Source organism: Chelmon rostratus, chromosome 14 (genome assembly GCF_017976325.1).
Source record: "Chelmon rostratus isolate fCheRos1 chromosome 14, fCheRos1.pri, whole genome shotgun sequence".
NCBI classification, from domain to species: Eukaryota; Metazoa; Chordata; class Actinopteri; order Chaetodontiformes; family Chaetodontidae; genus Chelmon; species Chelmon rostratus.
In genome coordinates, this window is record NC_055671.1 from 4818470 (window position 1) to 4838497 (window position 20028).

General features: G+C 47.4%; 1 protein-coding gene across 1 annotated transcript in view; it reads right to left on the bottom strand.

Moving 5' to 3' along the window:
- Positions 1-6846: 6846 nt before the first annotated feature.
- The window catches only part of zzef1 (zinc finger, ZZ-type with EF hand domain 1), a 38477-nt gene continuing 25295 nt past the window's right edge, over positions 6847-20028 (bottom strand). Inside the window, exons 53-54 of the mRNA XM_041951831.1 lie at positions 18220-18291; positions 6847-9381 (exon numbers count right to left, since the gene is read on the bottom strand). Of these exons, the coding sequence (XP_041807765.1) occupies positions 9301-9381; positions 18220-18291 (153 nt within the window). The 3' untranslated portion in view covers positions 6847-9300. The remainder of the gene's footprint in view (positions 9382-18219; positions 18292-20028) is intronic.

The window sequence follows — 20028 nt, forward strand, 5'->3', positions numbered from 1 at the left end:
ACGATGAAACGCACATTTAAGAAATCAAGGCAAGGTCATCGATGGTGTGCAAAGCTTATTAACTTCTAATCAAATCGAGTCAAGTCAGTTTTATCTAAATAGCCCAGAATAACAAATCACAGTTCACCTCGAGGAGCTTTACAATCCGCAAACACAGGACGCCCTCAGTCTTCAGAGCCTGGTCATAGTTTTGACTACTGTAAAAAAAAAAAAAAAAAGAAAAGAAAGAAAAACATGGCTCGGGCCATACATCTGATTTTTCTCTTCAATGTCATTGTGCCCTCGCTGAAAAGAGGAATGATGCAGCTGAAGGTGTAATAGTTTTCCATTTAATGTTCGTGTGCATGTGTGCCGGTTTATCCTGATAAAGCCCAGTGGTGTAAAAGCAATAACCTTGCAGAGCAGAGGCTGGGTTCTGGATTCTCTGCTGCATAATGTCCTCTCTGTTCCTTATTACCCACCATCCCTTCCTCTCCCTGTCTCCCCGTCTTATTCATCATCTTAATAAACCCCAGTGTGTGTTGTGGGGTAAGGAGTATCCTGCCAGTCCCCTGGGCCCGGTTGAACAAGCTTTATCCCTGCAGGAGGCAGATCATTAACAGAACACCCAATATTTTCCCAAAAGCAGCTGTTTTAGAGTCATGAAAGTACGCAGTGAGCCTGTGTGCAGTGCCTGGTAAAGGCTGCTGTATATGAAGTGGTGGAGGAAGTATTCACTAACTTATGATATAAAAATGACATGTATTCAAAATAAAAAAAGTGAAGAGAGCAGCAAAAGGCAAAATCAACGGCACTTGTTTCGCCAAATGATCCCTTTCATAGTATGATTGTTATAACTGATGTGTATCTGGTTCAGGCAAATACTGTATTAAGGATTCAACCTGCAAAAACCTTGATCATACAAAGACATTTCCGGGTGTAGTTGGGACCATAAAACCTTAATTTGCAGAACAGAATATTTCAACCATGACAGAACAAGGCAGATCGGCACCAGACAAATTGATTTCAGAAAGTCCTTGAAGGATGACTTGCATTGAAAATGGGTTGAAATGCCTGATTTGGCATATTTTTTAGTATGAAAATTCACCTCAAAGGATTCAGTTCTAGTCTAAAATGACTGTATGAAATTGCAAATTAACTAGTAAGTCCATTTATCAGATGAACGTAGTGGAGTTAAAAGCACAATATTCCCCTCTGAAATGTAGTGGAGTAGACGCATAAAGTAGCATAAAATGGAAATACCATGTTCAAGTACCTTGCTGTTCTGTCACTGATGCCATGCCCCTTCTTCCACGTGCATTTCTTACCAATGAAGTATGTATTTATCCTGAGATCCTTTAGTCTGTGAGTGGCTGGAGACACGTGTGAAAGCTCAGCGTAGTCATAGCACCCAAGCAGTGAAGTGTTTCAGTCAAACTGCAAAGTTTCAGGATCATAGAGCTGACTTACTGTATAAAACCCTGATGTTTGACCAGACTTGTTTGTCACAGAGGAGCCGGCGAGAAGGACAGAATGATGGTGAAAGAATCGACGAGGAGGACAAAGCGAGAGGGCGGCAAAGGAGCAGAGAAGAGAGAGAGAGACGAGGGAGAGACACTGCTGTCCTCGAGGCGTGCAGGTGGGTAGGTTCACCAGGCGTGGGCAGGCGGCTGCGAAGCGTCGAGACACACAACAGGGACTAATGGAGGGTTTATGATTCTCTACCAGCTTTCGGCTGTCTCTCAGCACCTGACAGCCTCCTACAAGAGCATCATAACGAGCGGGCCTCCTGTGTCACAGATGAGCAGCGAGGAGAGAAGCGGGGAGAGACTGCACAGCTGATGGCAGCGCATCCCGAGGATATTTCATTACTTGATCCTTGCTGCGCTTGTTACAAGCCTTGAGATGTTTTCCAGCAGGAAGGAGGAAGCATAATACACAAACTCAACTCTGACTGACATTTGTTTGGAAAACAAAAGGCGAAGCCGGTGACGGCCCACTTGAGGTTTAAGAGTCAGCGATTTCTTCAGGAGCCATGTTTATGCTGTAGCTGGAGAAAGAATCAACACCCCGTAGGAGTGAAGCTGGCTGAGCAACATTTGGCCTGGCTGTTCACATGTGAATTAAAAAAAAACTCTCACAAAGGTAACTGAGACATGATTAGCTTAGCTTAGCACAAAGACTGGAAACAGGGGGAAACAGCTAGCCTGGCTGTGTCCAGAGGTAACTAAATTCACCCACCAGCATCCCTACCTCTCACAGTTTTCAGCTTGGTTGTATAGCAGGTAGTGTGCAGAGGTCTTGTGTCTGGGCCATGCATCTCTGTGGGCCTGGGGCAGTGACTTCCAGAAGCCTCTGCTGGCCGTCTGACTATCACTGAGACAAGCCTGCAGGGAGTCACTGCTCCCAGCCAGGACCAGGCCGGCACGAACCCCGGATACAAACAAGCAAGATGCAACATTTTTATTAGTAAGCTTTATAAGTGCTGGTTGGTGGACAGAGTGAGGCTAGCTGCTTCCCCTTGATGTTCTTGTTTCAATAAATCATTGAATTTTAGAGTGAAGGCTTGGGTTAAGCTCAGGTTTAGGTTTAGGTTAAGCTTAGGGTTAGGCAAGTAGTGGCTATGTTTATAGTGAGGGTAAGGCTAGAGGAAATGAATGTGAGTCTATGTAATGTATCCAAAAATGATGGAAGCACGACTGCATGTGTGTGTGTGTGTGTGTTTGTGTGAACCTTTCGCTCATACCAGCTGCTCTACCGAGGCGATTATATTCCTCCTCCAGGGACAAAATGCCAAAAGGATTGGAGGACATCTTGCGTAACTCTTTAAAGGCCTTGTCGTGTTTACCTGTGACATCCTCTCCCATAAGACAGAGCTGACTCAGAGGAGGCCCGCCGGCCCACAGACGGCGGATTTGATTAGCGTTTGTTTGTTGTTGGTTATCGGTGCACCATTCGCCGCTGTGCTCCTCAGTTTGGAGAGCATTATGGGTATATTATCATCTAAAAATCTTTGGTGCTCCCCTCCCTGGTGACCGAGAGCACCATTGTTAGCTGAGCCTTGATAAATGCTACATGCTGTTCATTAAAAGATGTCGGCCACACGAGCAATAATGATGTGATAACTCGCACTTGAGCGTGCGATAGCTTAGCATAACACCTGAACAAACGACACACCAACTCTGAGTCTTTGAATTGAACTGAATGAAACAACTCAAAGTGATTGGGAATGCGCCTGGTTGGCATCAGCTGTTTCATTCATGATTCACAGTCAGCGGCTCATTCACAGCTGTGCGTTGATCAGCTGACTGCTAGCTTCCAGCCACATTCATAAGGCCATCACTACCTGACCCCGCTGACTATTTCTGTGCTGAGACGCTCGTACCAGCGCTGTTTGCTGCTGCAGCTCCATCCTCCTCCTTATGTGATATGTTTCACTTTCGGTGCTTTAACTAAGGTTTAATTGACATGTTTGTTGATTAAGCGGAGGTAAATGCTAAAAATGGCCAGTTCCATGACGTACAGTGTTTCTGACTGGTCTGTGCCTGCCAGCTGGTACACATTAAGCAGCTTAACTCTATTTTGGCAAAGCTGTATCCAAAATAGATTGGTTTAAAGATATCTCATAAGGAGTCAAAGCTGGGGTTGGGTGAGTTAGGCAACCATCCAAAATCTCAACTGCTCCGTCTCTTACACGCTGGGCCTGACCCAGAGTGGTGTGTCCTTCAGTTAATTTGGCTGTTAGTGACCAGTCGCTGGTCAAGGTCGGGAACAAACATACCAGCTTCCATTTGACACAGGCTCAGGGCACAGCAGGGCAGTCCATCTCCTCTCATCTTCATCACATTAGAGCCACTATCTCCTTTTGGTCATACACGGCCCTCATCCTAATGATCCAGATTAGTTAACAGCCTTGGCACTGCGGCTGTCATGTTGGAACCCTCGGATATCCATTATAGTCCACCTTCTCCTGGTGCCACAGGTGGCCGTTCCAATAACAGCCCACCTCTAACCCAGATAGGAGACAGGCGAGAAATTAGATCAAAAGCAGCAAGCTTCTCTCTCCGCATGTGCGGAGCTGCTAAATATGGCTGTCGGGCTTCGCTGTGCCTTATTCTCACTGGATTGTTTAAACTACCCAATTATCCCCGAGCCTCATGAGAGGTGACCCACAATGGGCCCCCGGTCCCAGGAGGGCGAGAGGAAGTAGGTCTCATTATGACAAGGTGGAGTTCCCTCCAGCGTGGCAGCAGTTCTCATCAGCGGGGCTGTGGGTTCAGAGGGGGTCAAAGGTGCAGGAGGAATCGACGAGGAAACGCTGGTAATGGACCAGAGAGGACTCATGGCACCAACCCAGAACACGACCAGTGAACCCAAACACTCTCTTAAGCCTGTCTGCATGAATTAAGATACTTTATTCCTGATACAATCTGTAAAAACCTGTCTTTTTCACATGATTTGCAAATGCAAAATGTATTATTCATATGCAAAAATTCCATTTAATTTTAACAAGATTGCAAGCTTGAAAGTGCTTTTTACATTTTTTGATGATTTTAATGTAAAACACGCCCTCTGTCCTGCATCATTACTATTTTCACTAGTTTTCCTACTTGGATAGACTTCTAGTGTAATGACGTCTACATTAGTGTTTTATATTTGTAATTAATTTAGATCACGCTGCAGGAATCCCTTTGACATTAAAGGGTCTTTTTCTGTCGATCACTGTCAAAAAATCTACTTTGACTCAATGTTGTTTAGCAATAAAACATGAAAACTACAAAGGGGAGGTGAATGCTTTTTATAGGCACTGCATATTGGCTGAACTTCTGAAACGCTTGCATTATTCACAAAAACAAAAACCCATTAAAGTGACAGCAGACGTGAACGCTGCACCATTTTACCACAGACGAAAGGATCAATAAATTAAACAAAGTTGTGGGAGATAAGCTCCCACAGAAAAGAGAGCACGGCCACCCCAGAGCGGAGCTCTGAGGACACGTCTCTGCACCGGCGGCATCACCACAGACACAATCTGCAATCAAAACAAGTGACCACACATGAGCAGCCATTTGATTGTGTGCCTCCGAAATGACGCAAATGACACACTTAGCATATGTCTGGTGACAGCAAAGCTCCCCCGACGGGAGGAGGCAGGGAAGATCCACAGCAGGAGACAGAAAAGATGCAGAGGATTCAAACGGGCAACTTGTCCCCGAGCTGACCTCAATAATTGGAGTCATACTGCAGTTTCCTAATTTATCTGAATGATCTAACGGGAAGATGATGTGAGACGAGGGGGGGCGGCATGGAAATGCACGGGTACGGGTAGGAGGCTGCTGAGTTTCTGCTCCAGGCGACATTTTGGAAAACATTAAAAAATCTGATTCATTTCATGCTCATGGTGGTTCGTGATTCACAAGTGTAAACAACTGAGGGAGATGATCATGAAAAGCAAATGAGGTCCGAGACAAAATGTTGTGCTCAGTGACCATGGCCCCACGAAAAACAAGCGCGCTCTTGTGAATTTCACCCTTTTGTTTTTTAACTTTACTTCAGAGATGGGAGGCATGTCGACACTGCAGTCTAGTGTGCATATATAAAACAGAGAGGTAAAGGTGACGGAGGTAACTCTGAAGCTGCTGCTGTTGACGGTGTCTCTTCACTTTGATGCTTTGAGTGAAATAAACAACCAGGCAGGACGCATGTGCAGCCTTAAGATAAATAAACAGAAGGTGTGCTGTGTGTGTTTACAGCAGCGGCTGGAGGGCTGAGTCAGAATGACTTTCACATTGTTGCTGGTCAGCTAACAGGAGCTAGCTGGCTAAATGTGGTAGCATCGTGGAGCAGACAGGGTGCGTGTGATTGGCTGAAAGGTGAGAGGGTGATGACAACATCACCATGAAAACTGGCATTATGAAATAAAAACAGACTTTTGAAAAATTGCATTTTGAATTAAAAATAATTAAATAAATATTAAGCTCTGTTGTAATGAAACTAAGAACAAAGAAACAGATTTTTAATTATTTCCATTGTTTCTTTTATAAAATTTACAGAATTTGAGTATTTATTTTATACTTTATTTTGGGTTTCTGTCTGCTCAAACTGTCTAATATGGTACACTGTATGAATTAATTGCAATGGAAGCAATGTTTATTCTAACCAAAGTGACTCATTTATCATCTCAACAAGGCATCAGCCAGCTGTAGCAGGGCTCCCCCATATCATGGCATCACAGTTACTGTAAGCCTTTGTGTTTTCTCTCTGCCTCCTTTCACCTGGGTAAACGAGAGCTCGGGGATCCTGGGTGAAAACGAAGGAGACAGAGCAGGAGGAGGGGAGGCAGGAGAACTGACTCACTCCAGTGTGGGGGCTTTGATGGCGCAGAGGGGCACTAAATCATCTGGAACCTTATTGAATATTTCCTCCATTTGATGTCATTATCGCCCCAGTGATCATCACTCCCATCAGCAGCGCTGTCCCTGTGCCTCCAGATTACAGGCAGTGGAGAGATAGAGGAGGCAGGCAGGCAGACCAGGGGCTGGAGGGGCTTTGAAGAAAAACCCAGCATGCAAGAGGAGACTGAATAAACAGAAGGAATAGCAATGCTCTTGCTTGGACAAATAGCAGAGAAAATGATGTTTGTTATAAGGTGCTGGAGATGTACTTGTTTACTTAGAGGTAAAAGGAATAGAAGCAGCGAGAAAGCAAACTTTTGATGGCGTCGGATCACTGAGTACAGTATCTGCTGGCAGTGAGTGTGTGGGCTCTAATCAATGCGGACTAAACGATCAATACATTATTTGTTGCTGCACAGAAATGGCTCTGTTGAGCCTACACATAAAAAAAGATGACAGCAGGAGTCGCATAAGTCATTTCTATTTTTATTAGAAATGGATCACATTTCAACCCAAGCAGTATTTTTGAACCATCAATGTGCCATGCATACAAAATCAGAATCAAACTGTCCCTCTTTTAGTGCCCAGTAGAGTTTAGAATTGTAAGGGGTTGATATCAAAGTCTTTCTTCTGTGCAATTAATATTCACAGATATGTACATTCAAATTAGTCAGCCTCAAATGTCAAGCATCCTTGCAAAAAGAAACCAACATTAAAAGTAAAAAGATACAAAAACCTTCAAATTAAACAATATATCTCTCTTTTAAAATAGAATTAATAACTATTCGGCTAACATGAGTTAAATTATGATTGCTTCATTTTTAACCATAGGCACATCGTAGATAGGTGAGGCGTCGTAGAAGCCAAATGGAGGCCATGTATCTCTTCCTCTCTCCTCACTGCAGCTGATGTTTGTGTAAACAAAACCACCGAGCTATTCCGCGGCCCTCGCAGGGACCACTTCAAAAACAACGCAAGTAAAAAATGAAAAACGAAAAACAGAACAATGTCGAAAGGTTTCCTCTGCTCCGGCGTCTCACAGGGCAGCTATCTGATATGTGATCAACGGAGAAGGAACTCTGCCAGGAGCTCTTTCAGAGATGGTTCATGGCTCACAATGATTGGTTTCTTTGGTATAAACCACCATGACTTCCTCCAACTAAAAGAATCTTCTTCGTCTGATATGAATACAGAAATGACCGGAAACCAACCCCCATCGGATGTTTAGATTCATCGACGAACAAAACGTGATGCCTTCTTTAACACCAAAGCACATGACTGACCTCTGTGGGCGTGGCTACAAGTGGATGGCAGCTTTAATAAAAATGTGGGGTTAGCGAGATGTGATTGAACGCCACGTTAAACATTTAAGGAAGAGTCACACCAATTACCTGTTTAATTACAAAGGATGAGGTAATAAAGTGTTAAGAATCCAGCTTCCTCGTGTGTTTCTCAGGTGGATAATGTGTCTATTTTACAGTCACCTCTATGTTTATCAGTGTATCAACTTCAACACTTACAATGAGAGTCAACTAAGACTTTATAAATGAAGTGAGGGACCCATCTGTGTGTTAGTGGGAATCATCAGCCTTTGCTCAGTTAAAGATATTTGTGTAAGGACACCACTATTCTCACATTCATTACGGTACACAGAGTATGGGGACATGATAGTGTGATTAATTATGATTCAGCTTTTCTTTCACTGTTTTGAAAAATGACTCAGGTGCCTCATAAATTGTTGAACTTAATCATACATTAGATAAAAAAAACAACAGTTAATAATAAATAAATCGGTGGATAAAACTGAAGGCCTTTAAGAGATTCATCGTTTCTCAATGACACTTTTTTTTTTGCTGTTATTCATTTTCATGAACATCATTTGACATCATAATGGTCTTTCATTCATTCACTAGTAATGGAGTGAAAATTCTTCAACATATTGGTAGAATAACATGGAGGAATGCTTTGCAATAGTGTATTATCACAGTTTTCCCTCAGCTGTAAAGTTAATTCTCATCCTATGCAAAGACTATGGCTATTGTGAGTATCATCTTCATCCCGTACGGCACCATCAAACTGTCGTCAGTTCTTAAGTGGGTCTTAGTGCGTGTCAACATGACATGCTGCAGATCAGATACATGTTTAGGATGCCTATGATGATATATTGATCCTTCCCTTCAACAAGAGCCCTAAAAGTACTGTAATCTACTTCTGTTGTCTGAAAAGGAAAGAAGTAAACAGGGAAGGAAGAATGGGAGAAGGTGAGCAGGAAGAAAGGAAGTGTAGATAAAACAAAAGAAGGAAGGAAGGAAGGAAGGAGGGAAGGAGCAGAATGAGCTAGTAGGTCAGTACTTTCTCCCCATGGTGACTAATGAGACTCCACTGTCCTGGACAGTATTTTTAGGATGCTCTACATGTCCACTGAGACATGCAAGTCGCCAAGGTGACCTGTTTTCACCATGATCAACTATGTAACCCAGAGTGGCTGCTGTTTAGGAGGAAGAAAGGCAGGACAAAAAGGAATATATTTCCCCTTGAAAGTTGTGAATTTGGCACACTTCATGTCCTTTAGCACAGCATCTTCAAGTAAAAACATAATTTAAAAAAAAAAAAAAAAAAAAAAAAAAACAGACCTCGCAACTGTTCCTGTCCAAGTGAATGCACATGCTGATATAACTGATTCACCTAAGGCAAAAAGGATTGTGAGTAAGTGTGAAAAGTGCTCTTTGAGTACCCCTCCACAGCCCGTGTGCAGAGAACTGCAGAGAGTTACCGGAGTGGAGGGGATCCTGTTGGAGGGAAAGCACCGGATGGTCGGGAGGGGGGGCTTTTCTCCCTCGCATCTCGGCTCCTCGTTCAAAGCCGACCGGCTGAGTCAGGCTGTGTCCCCTTCAGGTTGTTCTCCTCCTTTCTCTCGGCAGAGCTCTCAAGGGGACATGTTGAGTAGCTTGGTAGATTTATTGGGATAATTGATGGCCAGGCTGATGGCAGCGATGTTCTTCAGAGCCTACACAATAAAATAAAGCATGTGAGTGAAATACAGGAGAAAAGCCGCGGGGAGAGAAAATCGAGCAGAGTGAACTGAGCGAATGAGACGTGAAAAACCTTGTTTTTCACCTGTGCTGTGCACTGCATGTTCACTGATGATAAACAGGTGAGTTGAGGGTGACTAAACTGATAATGCAAGTGCTTAACAGACTGAACTGCTTTCAATACTTTTGTTCTCTCCACTGACATTTGTTCACTGCGACCTGCGGGTGGTGTTATCGGTGAGCTGCTGTTGTTATGTGATTAAATCTGGTATGGTTTTCCACAGGAGGATTTCTTTTGATCACTCATTCTTTCAATTTCTTTCAGTTTCAATCAAAGTCTTGATTGATCTGAAAAACTTTCAATTGACTTGCTCTCTGTGGAGTCCCCAGAACAGCCCCATATCCACAGGAGACTTCCTGGAGTATTTCTGTTCATCTATCATTTAAAGCAATAATGGGAAATAATGGAAATATTGCAGACAGTATTGCTGGATGGATTTCAGGCATAGATTGAGGACTGAGAAGCTGCTGCATCTTTTGCATTATGATCCTCATGCAAGATTCACAATTGTTTTTTTTTTTTTTGTTTTTCTTGCTAAACCCATTTCTGCATGTATTTGTAATTTAGCCAATAAAACCACAACATCACGGTGACACTTCTGTAAATTTTGTGCAAAAGATGTTCTTTGCGACATAATAAATCACATTTTGACAGCACCATATGAGATGCGAGCCAGACAATGACAGTATAATAATGCCATAGAAGAAGAAATCAAGGTAAGTGTAATGACAGCACACTCATGACAAAGCACACATTGTTAAGTGCTGCTGCCGCTGGTTGAAGGCTGTATTTGAACTATATTTTGTTAATGCTAGAGAGGCTGTCTGATTCTGATCCAGACCTGCCTGCTACAACAGATGAACAGGCCTGTGGACAAATGACTACACGACACGATGCAAAATGCTATCGGAAAACACATGGAAAGGCCCAATGGCTGCCCATGGTGCGGGCCCACCCAAAAAGTGAATCTTTGCATACACTTTGTGTGTGTGTGTGTGTGTGTGTGTGTGTGTGTGTGTGCTCACATCACTGACATACGACACAACACATTTTAAAGCAAACTTTTTACACATTCAACAGCCACAGGGCAACATTAGCATCCATCTGAAGTCACGCTTCTGGCCACCTGATGAATGCTAGCCCAATATTGACTTTTTTCTAGTTAGCAAGTCTTTAGCCAGTTGCTAATTCGGTCTGCTGTTCGGTGAAGGTAGCTTAAAGTAGTTCTATTTCATCCTTCCTGACCGCCAGAGGCGGTGCTTTAAGCACTGAATGAGTCCGTCTCGCGCATGCGCAGGTCGAGAAGTAATACCAACAAAGTCACCTGTGAGTGACCCCCTGACGACCTCGGACAGGCTATAACTTCCGATGTCGCCAGGGGATCTGTTCCTTTTTTCTTCTCGCTTCGCAGGTGTACTACGGTCATAGCATTAGCTTAGAGCTAGTTATCACCGCTACGTACAGCAGTCTTGCAGCTTGTCGCCGGTAGCCTTGTGACCGCTCATTGCTGGTCGGAGCTGCGAGGTGCTCGCCCTCCAAGGGCTGCGTCAAGCTGTCACTCCGGGAGGCGGTGTATGCGGTTTCACCGGCATCGCCCCGGGCAGTGAGGCGCTCCATCCTTCGGATTATCCTGCATCACACGGTTGGATCCGACTGGTAAAGTACCGCTAATCAGACACATATTGTACTTTGTTGGTGACGGCAGTGTTTTCGCTCCCTCTCCCGGCTTAGTTGTGCTCTGTTACCCTCACAGTTAGCCGCAGTGTGTCCGCTTAAGCTAACTTTATTAATTGGCAGCAACTTTGGTTGCACCTGTTTTATTTAGTAGCTTTACAGTTACGACTTGTTGGTGACGGCAGTGTTTTCGCTCCCTCTCCCAGCTTAGTTATGTTCCGTTATCTTTTCAGTTAGCTGCAGTGTGTCCACTTAAGCTCACTTTACTAATTGGCAGCGACTTGGTTGCACCCGTTTTGTTTAGAAGCTTACAGTGACGACTTGTTGGTGACGGTAGTGTTTTCGCTCCCTCTCCCGGCGTAGTTGTGCTCTGTTATCTTTACAGTTAGCCGCAGTGTGTCCGCTTAAGCTAACTTTATTATTTCGTGGCAACTTTGTTTGTACTTGTTTTGGGCTAGTAATCTTGCAGTAGCGACCTGTTGGTGACGGCTGTGGTTTCGCTCCCTCTCCCAGCATAGGTGTGTTTTTTTCTTCGGTCTCGTTACGGTTAGCAGCAGTGCTTTCGCTCGAGCTAATCTGGTTGTTGTGGCAAGGACCTCGTACTTCGCAGCGTCCCTTTTGATTTAGAGTTGGCAATAGCAACTCGATCGTACCTATTATGATGAATTCTCACTCCTGTACCGCCTGTATGGCGCCTCTGCAGCCTGAGGACGGTCATGACCTTTGCCCCTCATGTCTTGGCATCGAGCACCTGAAGGAGGGTCTGTCAGAGGACCCCTGCATGAATTGCAGCTTCATGCCCCGGGCAGTGAGGGTTGCAAGACTGGCTGAGGTGGAACAATTTTTTAGTGGTGTCCCCTCACCGGAAGTCCTAACTGATACTCGCAGGCGGTCCCCAGCCCGACCTAGCCGGCCAAAACGTCGGGCTCCGGACACTGAAGGTGCTTCCTCCAGGAAGAAGACAAAAAAGTGTGAGCTTGCTTCCAGAGTTGACCACTTGACAGCAGAGCTTAATCAGATGAAGTCCATCTTTTTAGCCCTCCAGACAGGGACTGGTACAGGGAGTGCGTCTGCATCCGCTCCTCGGGTGACCTTGTCTGGTCCAGAGGATGACATCCTCTCAACGGCAGCTTCAGCCACTGAGTTTGGGGAATATGGGACAGACACTGTCTCTCATGACACTGTTTCCCATCCCTCACAAGCAGGCTCTCGTTCCTCGACCCATAGTTCAGGTGGTTGCTCAGAGGGTAGCTCCATGGGGGCCATCATACGTATGGCCTTGGCGCGCCTGCAGCTAGATGCACCGCAGGCCCAGTCGGCTCCAGCGAGCGCATTTTTTAGGCGCAGCACAGCCCCTGCCGCATTCTCTGTGCCTCCTTCAGAGGAGTACCTAAAGGAGTTGCATGCATGTTGGAGAGATTCTAAGGCTCTTTCTCATGCAACGTCTGATGGCCGAACACTAGCAGCCATGCAGGATGCGGCCAAGTCTGGTCTTGGCCGCATGCCGGCTGTTGAGCCCACGGTGGCCTCACTCATAGTCTCTCCTGATGAGGCCTTGAGGCCGAATGCGAGGTGTCCTTCACCCCAGTGTCGCATCACGGATGACTTACTTTCTAAGGCCTATGATGCAGCGGCTCGTATGGGCCGCATCGGGAACTCAATGTCTCACCTCATGCTCGCCCTCTCAGCCTGCCTTCAAGAGATTACACAAGACACATCAGCTCATAATTTTAGTGATGCGTCTCTGCAGGCCTTCGCCCTGATGACCAGGGAGCTAGGGCGTGTGATGTCCACCCTGGTCCAGGCTCGCCGGCAGGTTTGGCTGGTTCAGTCACCCTTCTCAGAGGCATGCAGAAGGACCCTTCGCAGCATCCCGGTGGAGCCAGGAGAGTTGTTTGGGTCGGCTGCTTTAGAGGCACTGGAACGGACGGTCCAAGCCAGACAGACCAGACAGCAGCTCTCAGGTCTCCACAGGAGTGTGCCCCCCCCTGCTCGACCTAGAGGTTCTTCAGCAGTTGTGCAGCGCCGCTCTCAGCCACAGCCTGGCTCTGGTAGCTACCAGAGGCCTCGGCAGGCAGTGCAGCGACCAGTGCAACGGTCAGCGCTGCAGCCTGCTCGACGGGCAGCTCAGGATGTCCGGGCCCCTGATTGGCAGCCCTCTAGCCAGCCTCGGGCCTTGGATGTTAACCGGCGCCCCCCCAGAGCCTCCAAAGGCCGGGGGGCCAGGAACTGAAGTTCCGGGGCCGGTCGTGGGCTGCTTTTCCCAGCAACAGCTCAGTTATTGGGCTGCTTACACCTCGGACCCCTGGGTGATGTCCACCCTAGCCCTGGGGTACAAACTGCAGTTCCGACGCCGGCCCCCTGCCTTCAGCCGGGTCAAAATGACCATCATAAGCGACCCGGCAAAAGCCTTAGCCTTGGACCAAGAGCTGTCTGCCCTCCTGGTCAAAGGTGCCATCGAGCCAGTAGATCCCCTGTCACAGCCCGGGGGATACTACTCGACGTACTTTCTGGTGGAGAAGAAAGATGGCGGATTTCGCCCCATCCTCGATCTCAGGGGCCTCAACAGATTCCTGAAGGTAATGCCATTTCACATGCTCACCGTTGCAGAGGTTGTACAGGTGGTTGCCAGAGGGGAGTGGTTTACTTCCATCGACCTGAAGGATGCCTATTTTCATGTTCCCATCATACCTCACCACAGGCACTTCCTCCGGTTTGCCTTTCAAGGCCGTCACTTTCAGTTCAGAGTGCTACCCTTTGGTCTCTCCCTCTCCCCACGGGTGTTCACCCGCTGTGTGGCAGCAGCCCTCTCTCCCCTGCAATCACGGGGCATAAAGATCCTTCCCTATCTAGACGACTGGCTGGTGTGTGCGCCTTCCCAGTCTCAAGTGGTGCAAGATACGGCTGCTCTTCTGGCTCACGTGGCCCGGCTGGGTCTCAGGGTGAACGTCAGCAAGAGCTGTCTGACACCTTCCCAAAGTATAACCTTCCTAGGTGTGGCTCTGGACTCTGTAACCATGAAGGCTTGCCCTTCACTTCGGCGGGTGGACGACATCCTCCACCTCCTTCCCCTCTTCCGGCAGGGCAAGTGGTTGCCCTACGTGCAGTATCTACGCCTCCTGGGCAAGTTGACAGCTGCTGCAACTGTTGTTCCTTTAGACTTGCTGTCACTTCGCCCTCTTCAACGGTGGCTGAACAGCCTTCACTTGGATGCCAAGTGGCACAGGCACAGGAGGATCAGGGCATCATGGCGCTGCCTCCTTGCTCTGTCTCCATGGAGGAAAAGGGCCTTCATGTTACAGGGTGTGCCAATGGGGTCTGTTCCGTTCCGTCGGGAGACTGTTACAATGGATGCTTCCCTCTCAGGGTGGGGTGCAGTGTGGCAGAACAGAACGGCTCAGGGACAGTGGTCTGCTCAGGCTCGCACGGAGCATATCAATGTACTAGAGTTACGGGCTGTGCACCTGGCGCTCAAGCACTTTCTCCCATACTTGAGGGGGAGGCACGTGCTGATACGGTCAGACAACATGTCGACCGTTTCTCAAATAAATCATCAAGGGAGTACCAGGTCAATGCGGTTGCTGCAGGTGACCTGGAGCCTCTTGACTTGGACAGCCCACCGTCTGGCCAGCCTCAGGGCAATGTATCTACCGGGGAAGCGGAACGACGTAGCAGACTTTCTTTCCCGCCGCAAGCCTCCCCCAGGGGAGTGGCGGCTTCACCCGGAGGTGGTGCTCCACATCTGGGGCCTCTTTGGCAGGGCAGAGGTGGATCTCTTTGCCTCAGAAGAGACTACCCATTGTCCTCTTTGGTTCTCCTGGATGGAGGAGACCAGCACTCTGGGGCAGGATGCCCTGGCACACGAGTGGCCAGAGGGTCTCTTGTACGCATTCCCGCCAGTCCCTCTGATTATGGCAACGCTGCAGAGGGTTCTTCAGCGGGGCCACAGACTGCTGCTGGTGGCCCCCTTCTGGCCGGGGCGGACGTGGTTTCCTCTCCTTCGCAGGCTCTGTCACGGCTCACCATGGCGCCTCCCCGACAGGAAGGACCTCCTGTCTCAGCTGGGGGGCCGGGTGTGGCATCCCAACCCTCGTCGTCTTCAGCTGTGGGTCTGGCCTCTGCAGGGTCCGATCCGCTGCTGAATGAGTGTATAGGCACCGTCCGCAATACTGTCCTGAACGCCAGGGCACCGTCTACCCGTGCACAGTATGAGAACAGGTGGCGGCTGTTCTCTGGGTGGTGTTCAGGAAGGCATGAGGACCCTGTGCACTGCTCTGTGCCTATTATTTTGGAGTTTTTGCAGTCCCTCCTGGATAGCGGTCGGTCACCCTCTACCCTGAAGGTGTACGTAGCCGCCATTTCATCTCGGCACGTTTTAATCAATAACAACACGGTGGGATGTCACAGGTTGGTGACGCTCTTCTTGAAGGGGGCTCTGAGACTACGTCCCCCACGACTGCCGAGAGCTCCAGCGTGGGACCTGCCTCTGGTGTTGGATGCTCTGTGCTCGCCACCCTTTGAGCCCCTGGCACAGGCAGGCCTACGGTGGTTGTCAGTGAAGACTGCCTTCCTACTTGCTATCACCTCGGCAAAACGTGTTAGCGAGCTTCATGCTCTGTCGGTCAGCAGTTCTTGCCTACGCTGGAACTCAGACGGTTCAGGGGTCACCTTATGGCCGAATCCTGCATTCTTGCCTAAGGTTTTGTCAAACTCGCACCTTAATCAGCCTATCCACCTGGCTCGGTTTGACCCACCAGTAGGGGAAGGGGATGGGAAGTCGGTGCTGTTGTGTCCTGTGCGTGCTCTGAGAGCCTATGTGGACAGAACTGTGGGTATACGCCAGTCGGACCAGCTTTTCGTGTGCTTTGGCGGTCCAAAGAAAGGTTTTCCTCTCTCCAAACAGCGTCTCGCTCACTGGATCGTGGAAGCCATTTGTCACGCATATAAGGCAGGTGGTCATCCTCTGCCATCTGGCGTGAGATGCCACTCTGTGAGAAGCGTCTCCACATCATGGGCTGCGCTGAGAGGAGTGCCTCTGGAGGCAATATGTGCCGCAGCCTCGTGGGCATCGCCAAGCACTTTTGCAAGGTTCTATCGGGTAAACATTGCCTCTCCTCACCCACTGGGTGTGGTCCTCCTACCAAGCTCTTCTGCTTCCAGTCAATAAGGTCTGTATTTCGGATTCCTCGTGACTTTGTTGGTATTGGTCATCCAGTGCTTAAAGCACCGCCTCTGGCGGTCAGGAAGGATGAAATAGAACGATAGTTACGCATGTAACTACGGTTCTATGAATCCTGGATGACCGCCAGAGCGTTCAGTCCCTCAGAATCCTTGTGGCTTCGCAAGAAGATTCTGCAGGAACAGATCCCCTGGCGACATCGGAAGTTATAGCCTGTCCGAGGTCGTCAGGGGGTCACTCACAGGTGACTTTGTTGGTATTACTTCTCGACCTGCGCATGCGCGAGACGGACTCATTCAGTGCTTAAAGCACCGCCTCTGGCGGTCATCCAGGATTCATAGAACCGTAGTTACATGCGTAACTATCGTTTTATCTGCTGCTGTTGCTGGAAATGAGGGCGATGAGAGCAGTGAGACTGAACCAAAACGGTAAAGTTGCAGGTTATAAAACCACAACAGTGAGCTGAAAGATACTAAAAAGCTCAGTAGAGCTGAGGGGGACTGTAGCATCAGATGAGGACTGTCTGTGGATTTGTTACTACAAGTGACCCCTTTCACAAGACACAAAGTCATCTGATCTGCTGATACTATAAAAATAACTATTAGCGCAGCTGCCTCCCGGCCACAGTGGTACTTAAAATAATTTGTTATTTTCAATAAAAGTTTGCCGCAGAGGAGACCAAACTTATTCATTTTACGTCTTTTTATGCTCCCTTCTGCACTTTTGTTCTTGTGGCTGTTGAATGATTTGTCATTTTTGAACACTCCAAAATTCCTGCTCCTTCAAAAGAGCCCTGCACCCAGTGATTTTTTTGGAGCTGAGAAGTCCAATACAGCTCCAGGTAATGCCCGGACACATAGTCATACTTGCTGATCTGCCTGTTGATGTGCTCAGGAGGTTTGGTGGGCGATTCCTTTGAAACGTCAAAAACGCAGGTATCTGTCACTGTTATCAGTGTTTAACTGAGTGAATGGCAGAATGAATAAAAGCTAGGGAGCAGTGAAGTGAACATGATTCTCTGAATACTGTCCAACTTGTGCTGTAGTATAATAAACATCAGAAAATAAGGAGCCACTTGAGAAGATAAAGCCTTCAAGAGACCTTGGAGAAAACATAGTCCCCAGTAAGTGAACCTGTTTGGTTTTGAATGGCTTTGGAGCATTTTTTCAGCCCTTTAAAATCTTTTATCTTGGACTTTTCATTGCTGCTATCATAACAGTTATGACTACTGCCAAGTCACCTATGGTTTTGTTTTCGAGCTGACAGGTATTAGGTAACCGCTCAACAGAACCACCCACAATGTTTTTTTCACCACCCCGCATCCTCTGCTCCTCTTAACTGCCTTCAGGCTCCTCTGTTGTATTACGGGGTCCACAGTACAGAGAATGCTGTGGCTCGCTCTGCCGCAAATGCTAATGGACTGTAATTACCAAATACATTAGTCCTGAGTGAGGCCCACACATATTCAAAACAAGGAGGGGGGGGGGGGGTGCCGAGGGATCTGCTGGGTGTCAACAGCTTGGTGATTCATTACCAAAAGAGACTCTGGCCGTGAGCTGACTCACAGCGGCTGAAGACTGTTCGATCAACGGAACTGCGTGTTTAAGAAAGAGAGTTGCATAATATTACAACACTTGAGGGTGCACGGACAACTTCTTCGAGCCACTAGCATCCATGTCAGGCAGCAGTTCACTACTGGAAACATCAAAGATGACCTGAGAGAGCCTGGCAGAAGGCAAGACTTTGAATTTAGAAAGGCAGAGATGTAATTCACAAGTGCAAACATCAAAGGTGACCTCAGAGAGCCTGGCAGAAGGCAAGACGTTGAATTTAGAAAGGCAAAGTTGTAAAAGTCATCAATGGTCATATTCAAAAACAGAAAAATGGTTTCAATCTTACCATCGCAGTGTGATTGAGAAGCTGCTCATCAGTGGTCATGGCTAACAAGTACTCCTGGAGGATGCCCTGTGACTGGAAAACACATCAAAGGCTGGTAAAAAGGGTGCACTCTGCCATGTTTCCAACTCCAGCTTGCAAAGAAACACAGATAACCTCACAGACCAGATACGAATAGAAGGAACTTCCCGGGACAGACTACCCTAAGAGGTTGCATAAGGGATGAATTCAATTAGAAATGAGGCATGGTTCCCTAACAACTCTTCATCTCCATCTCAGCATCAAACTGAATGGTGGAATGTTGGAATAGTCATTCAAAACTATAAACAAACTAGAGAGCGCTTCCACGAAGAAGCCCTTTGGGAGAGACATACCTCGGCTTACGTAAGCACGAGGAGTTGGGGAACACAGATAAGACTACATAGCAGCTAAATGGGCTGAGACTGGCCAAACGGAGCCTTTACAGCACTGGAGACACAGTCCAGAGCCCGGGCCTGCCATTCATCTCGCAGCACCCTGAATGTTTATGCTGGGGAACATCCTAGGACGATTTGTACAGTCAGTAGTGCATGACATACCGTTTTGATTCCGAATATAACTTTCACTTCCTGGAGTGGAGAGTTCATTGAATCTCAGTGGACCTGTCTGTGAACTTCATGTGCATACAAAGAACAAGGACTGACACTGGAATGTGAGCAGCACCGGCCACTAAACCTTTAAAAATAAGCTGCCTCTAGGCTCGGACCTAATATGGGCACAGAGGAGTCCACGATGTGACCGGCCACTCACTAGCTTCCCATGATTTTACAGTAGAGTCCACATGGAGCTGTTGAAGTCAAATGTTTGTCACCACTGCAGTGCAGCTCATATGTCAACATGACATGAGGGCCACCAAAATTAGTCCACACTAATCTTTACTTTTTAGGAAGGTGGGGACAGATGGTGCGGTGTGTTGGAGGTAGAGCACCAATCCCTACAGCTGATGAGGGTTTTCCAATATTTACATGTATATCAGGTTAAATAGTGACTTTCCCCTTTACACTGGTCTCAGAACAGTCCTGCCTCGTTCTAAAATCCTCTGTGAACTAATGCAGGAGTGCTGGAGCAGTGTAGCTGCAGTATGTCCACTTTCACTTGAGTCCAATCTTGTTGGTGCATAGCCGAGTTGTCGCCTGTGTAACCCAGTTTACAACCACACTCACTGGCTTTATTCAGGTTCACCTGACAGCTATATGCTGAAACTTCTTGGAATACTTTCAACCACATCCTGAACCAACAGCGACCAGCAGTCACTGTGATGGCTGCCACAAGAGGTGGCAGGTGTGTGGTTTAAAAGAAAAGAAAAGAAAAGAACGTGTTTCACTGTTTTATCTGGATATTGCTGGAAAAAGCTGTGGGAAGTGAATGGGTCAATGTATCTCTTTTGGACCAACTGTGCACCTGTGCAAAACACTCCTTACCACTAACAATACCATCCATTCATCCTCATTTACCTCTGTTAAGGCCTTCATCTCATACTACCTCAAACTGTGGATAAAGAGCTGGAGGTGATGAACCACTGCAGCACACACATTTGTGCTGTGCCAATAAAAGACGGGTCATGCTCTGTGATGATGCTCTGCTGGATGGAGGAGAGCTACGTGCCACACACCTAAATGTGTCCATCATTACTAACACAACACTGGAGTGTCCATGAAGGGCATCCCAGGAAAAACTGCTGAGTACTGCTACTGCCCCCTGGTGTTTATCATCAGGTAACTGCTCCACCTGAGAGCCCCATTCTCCCTAGCATGAAATAACATTCAGTCGGTG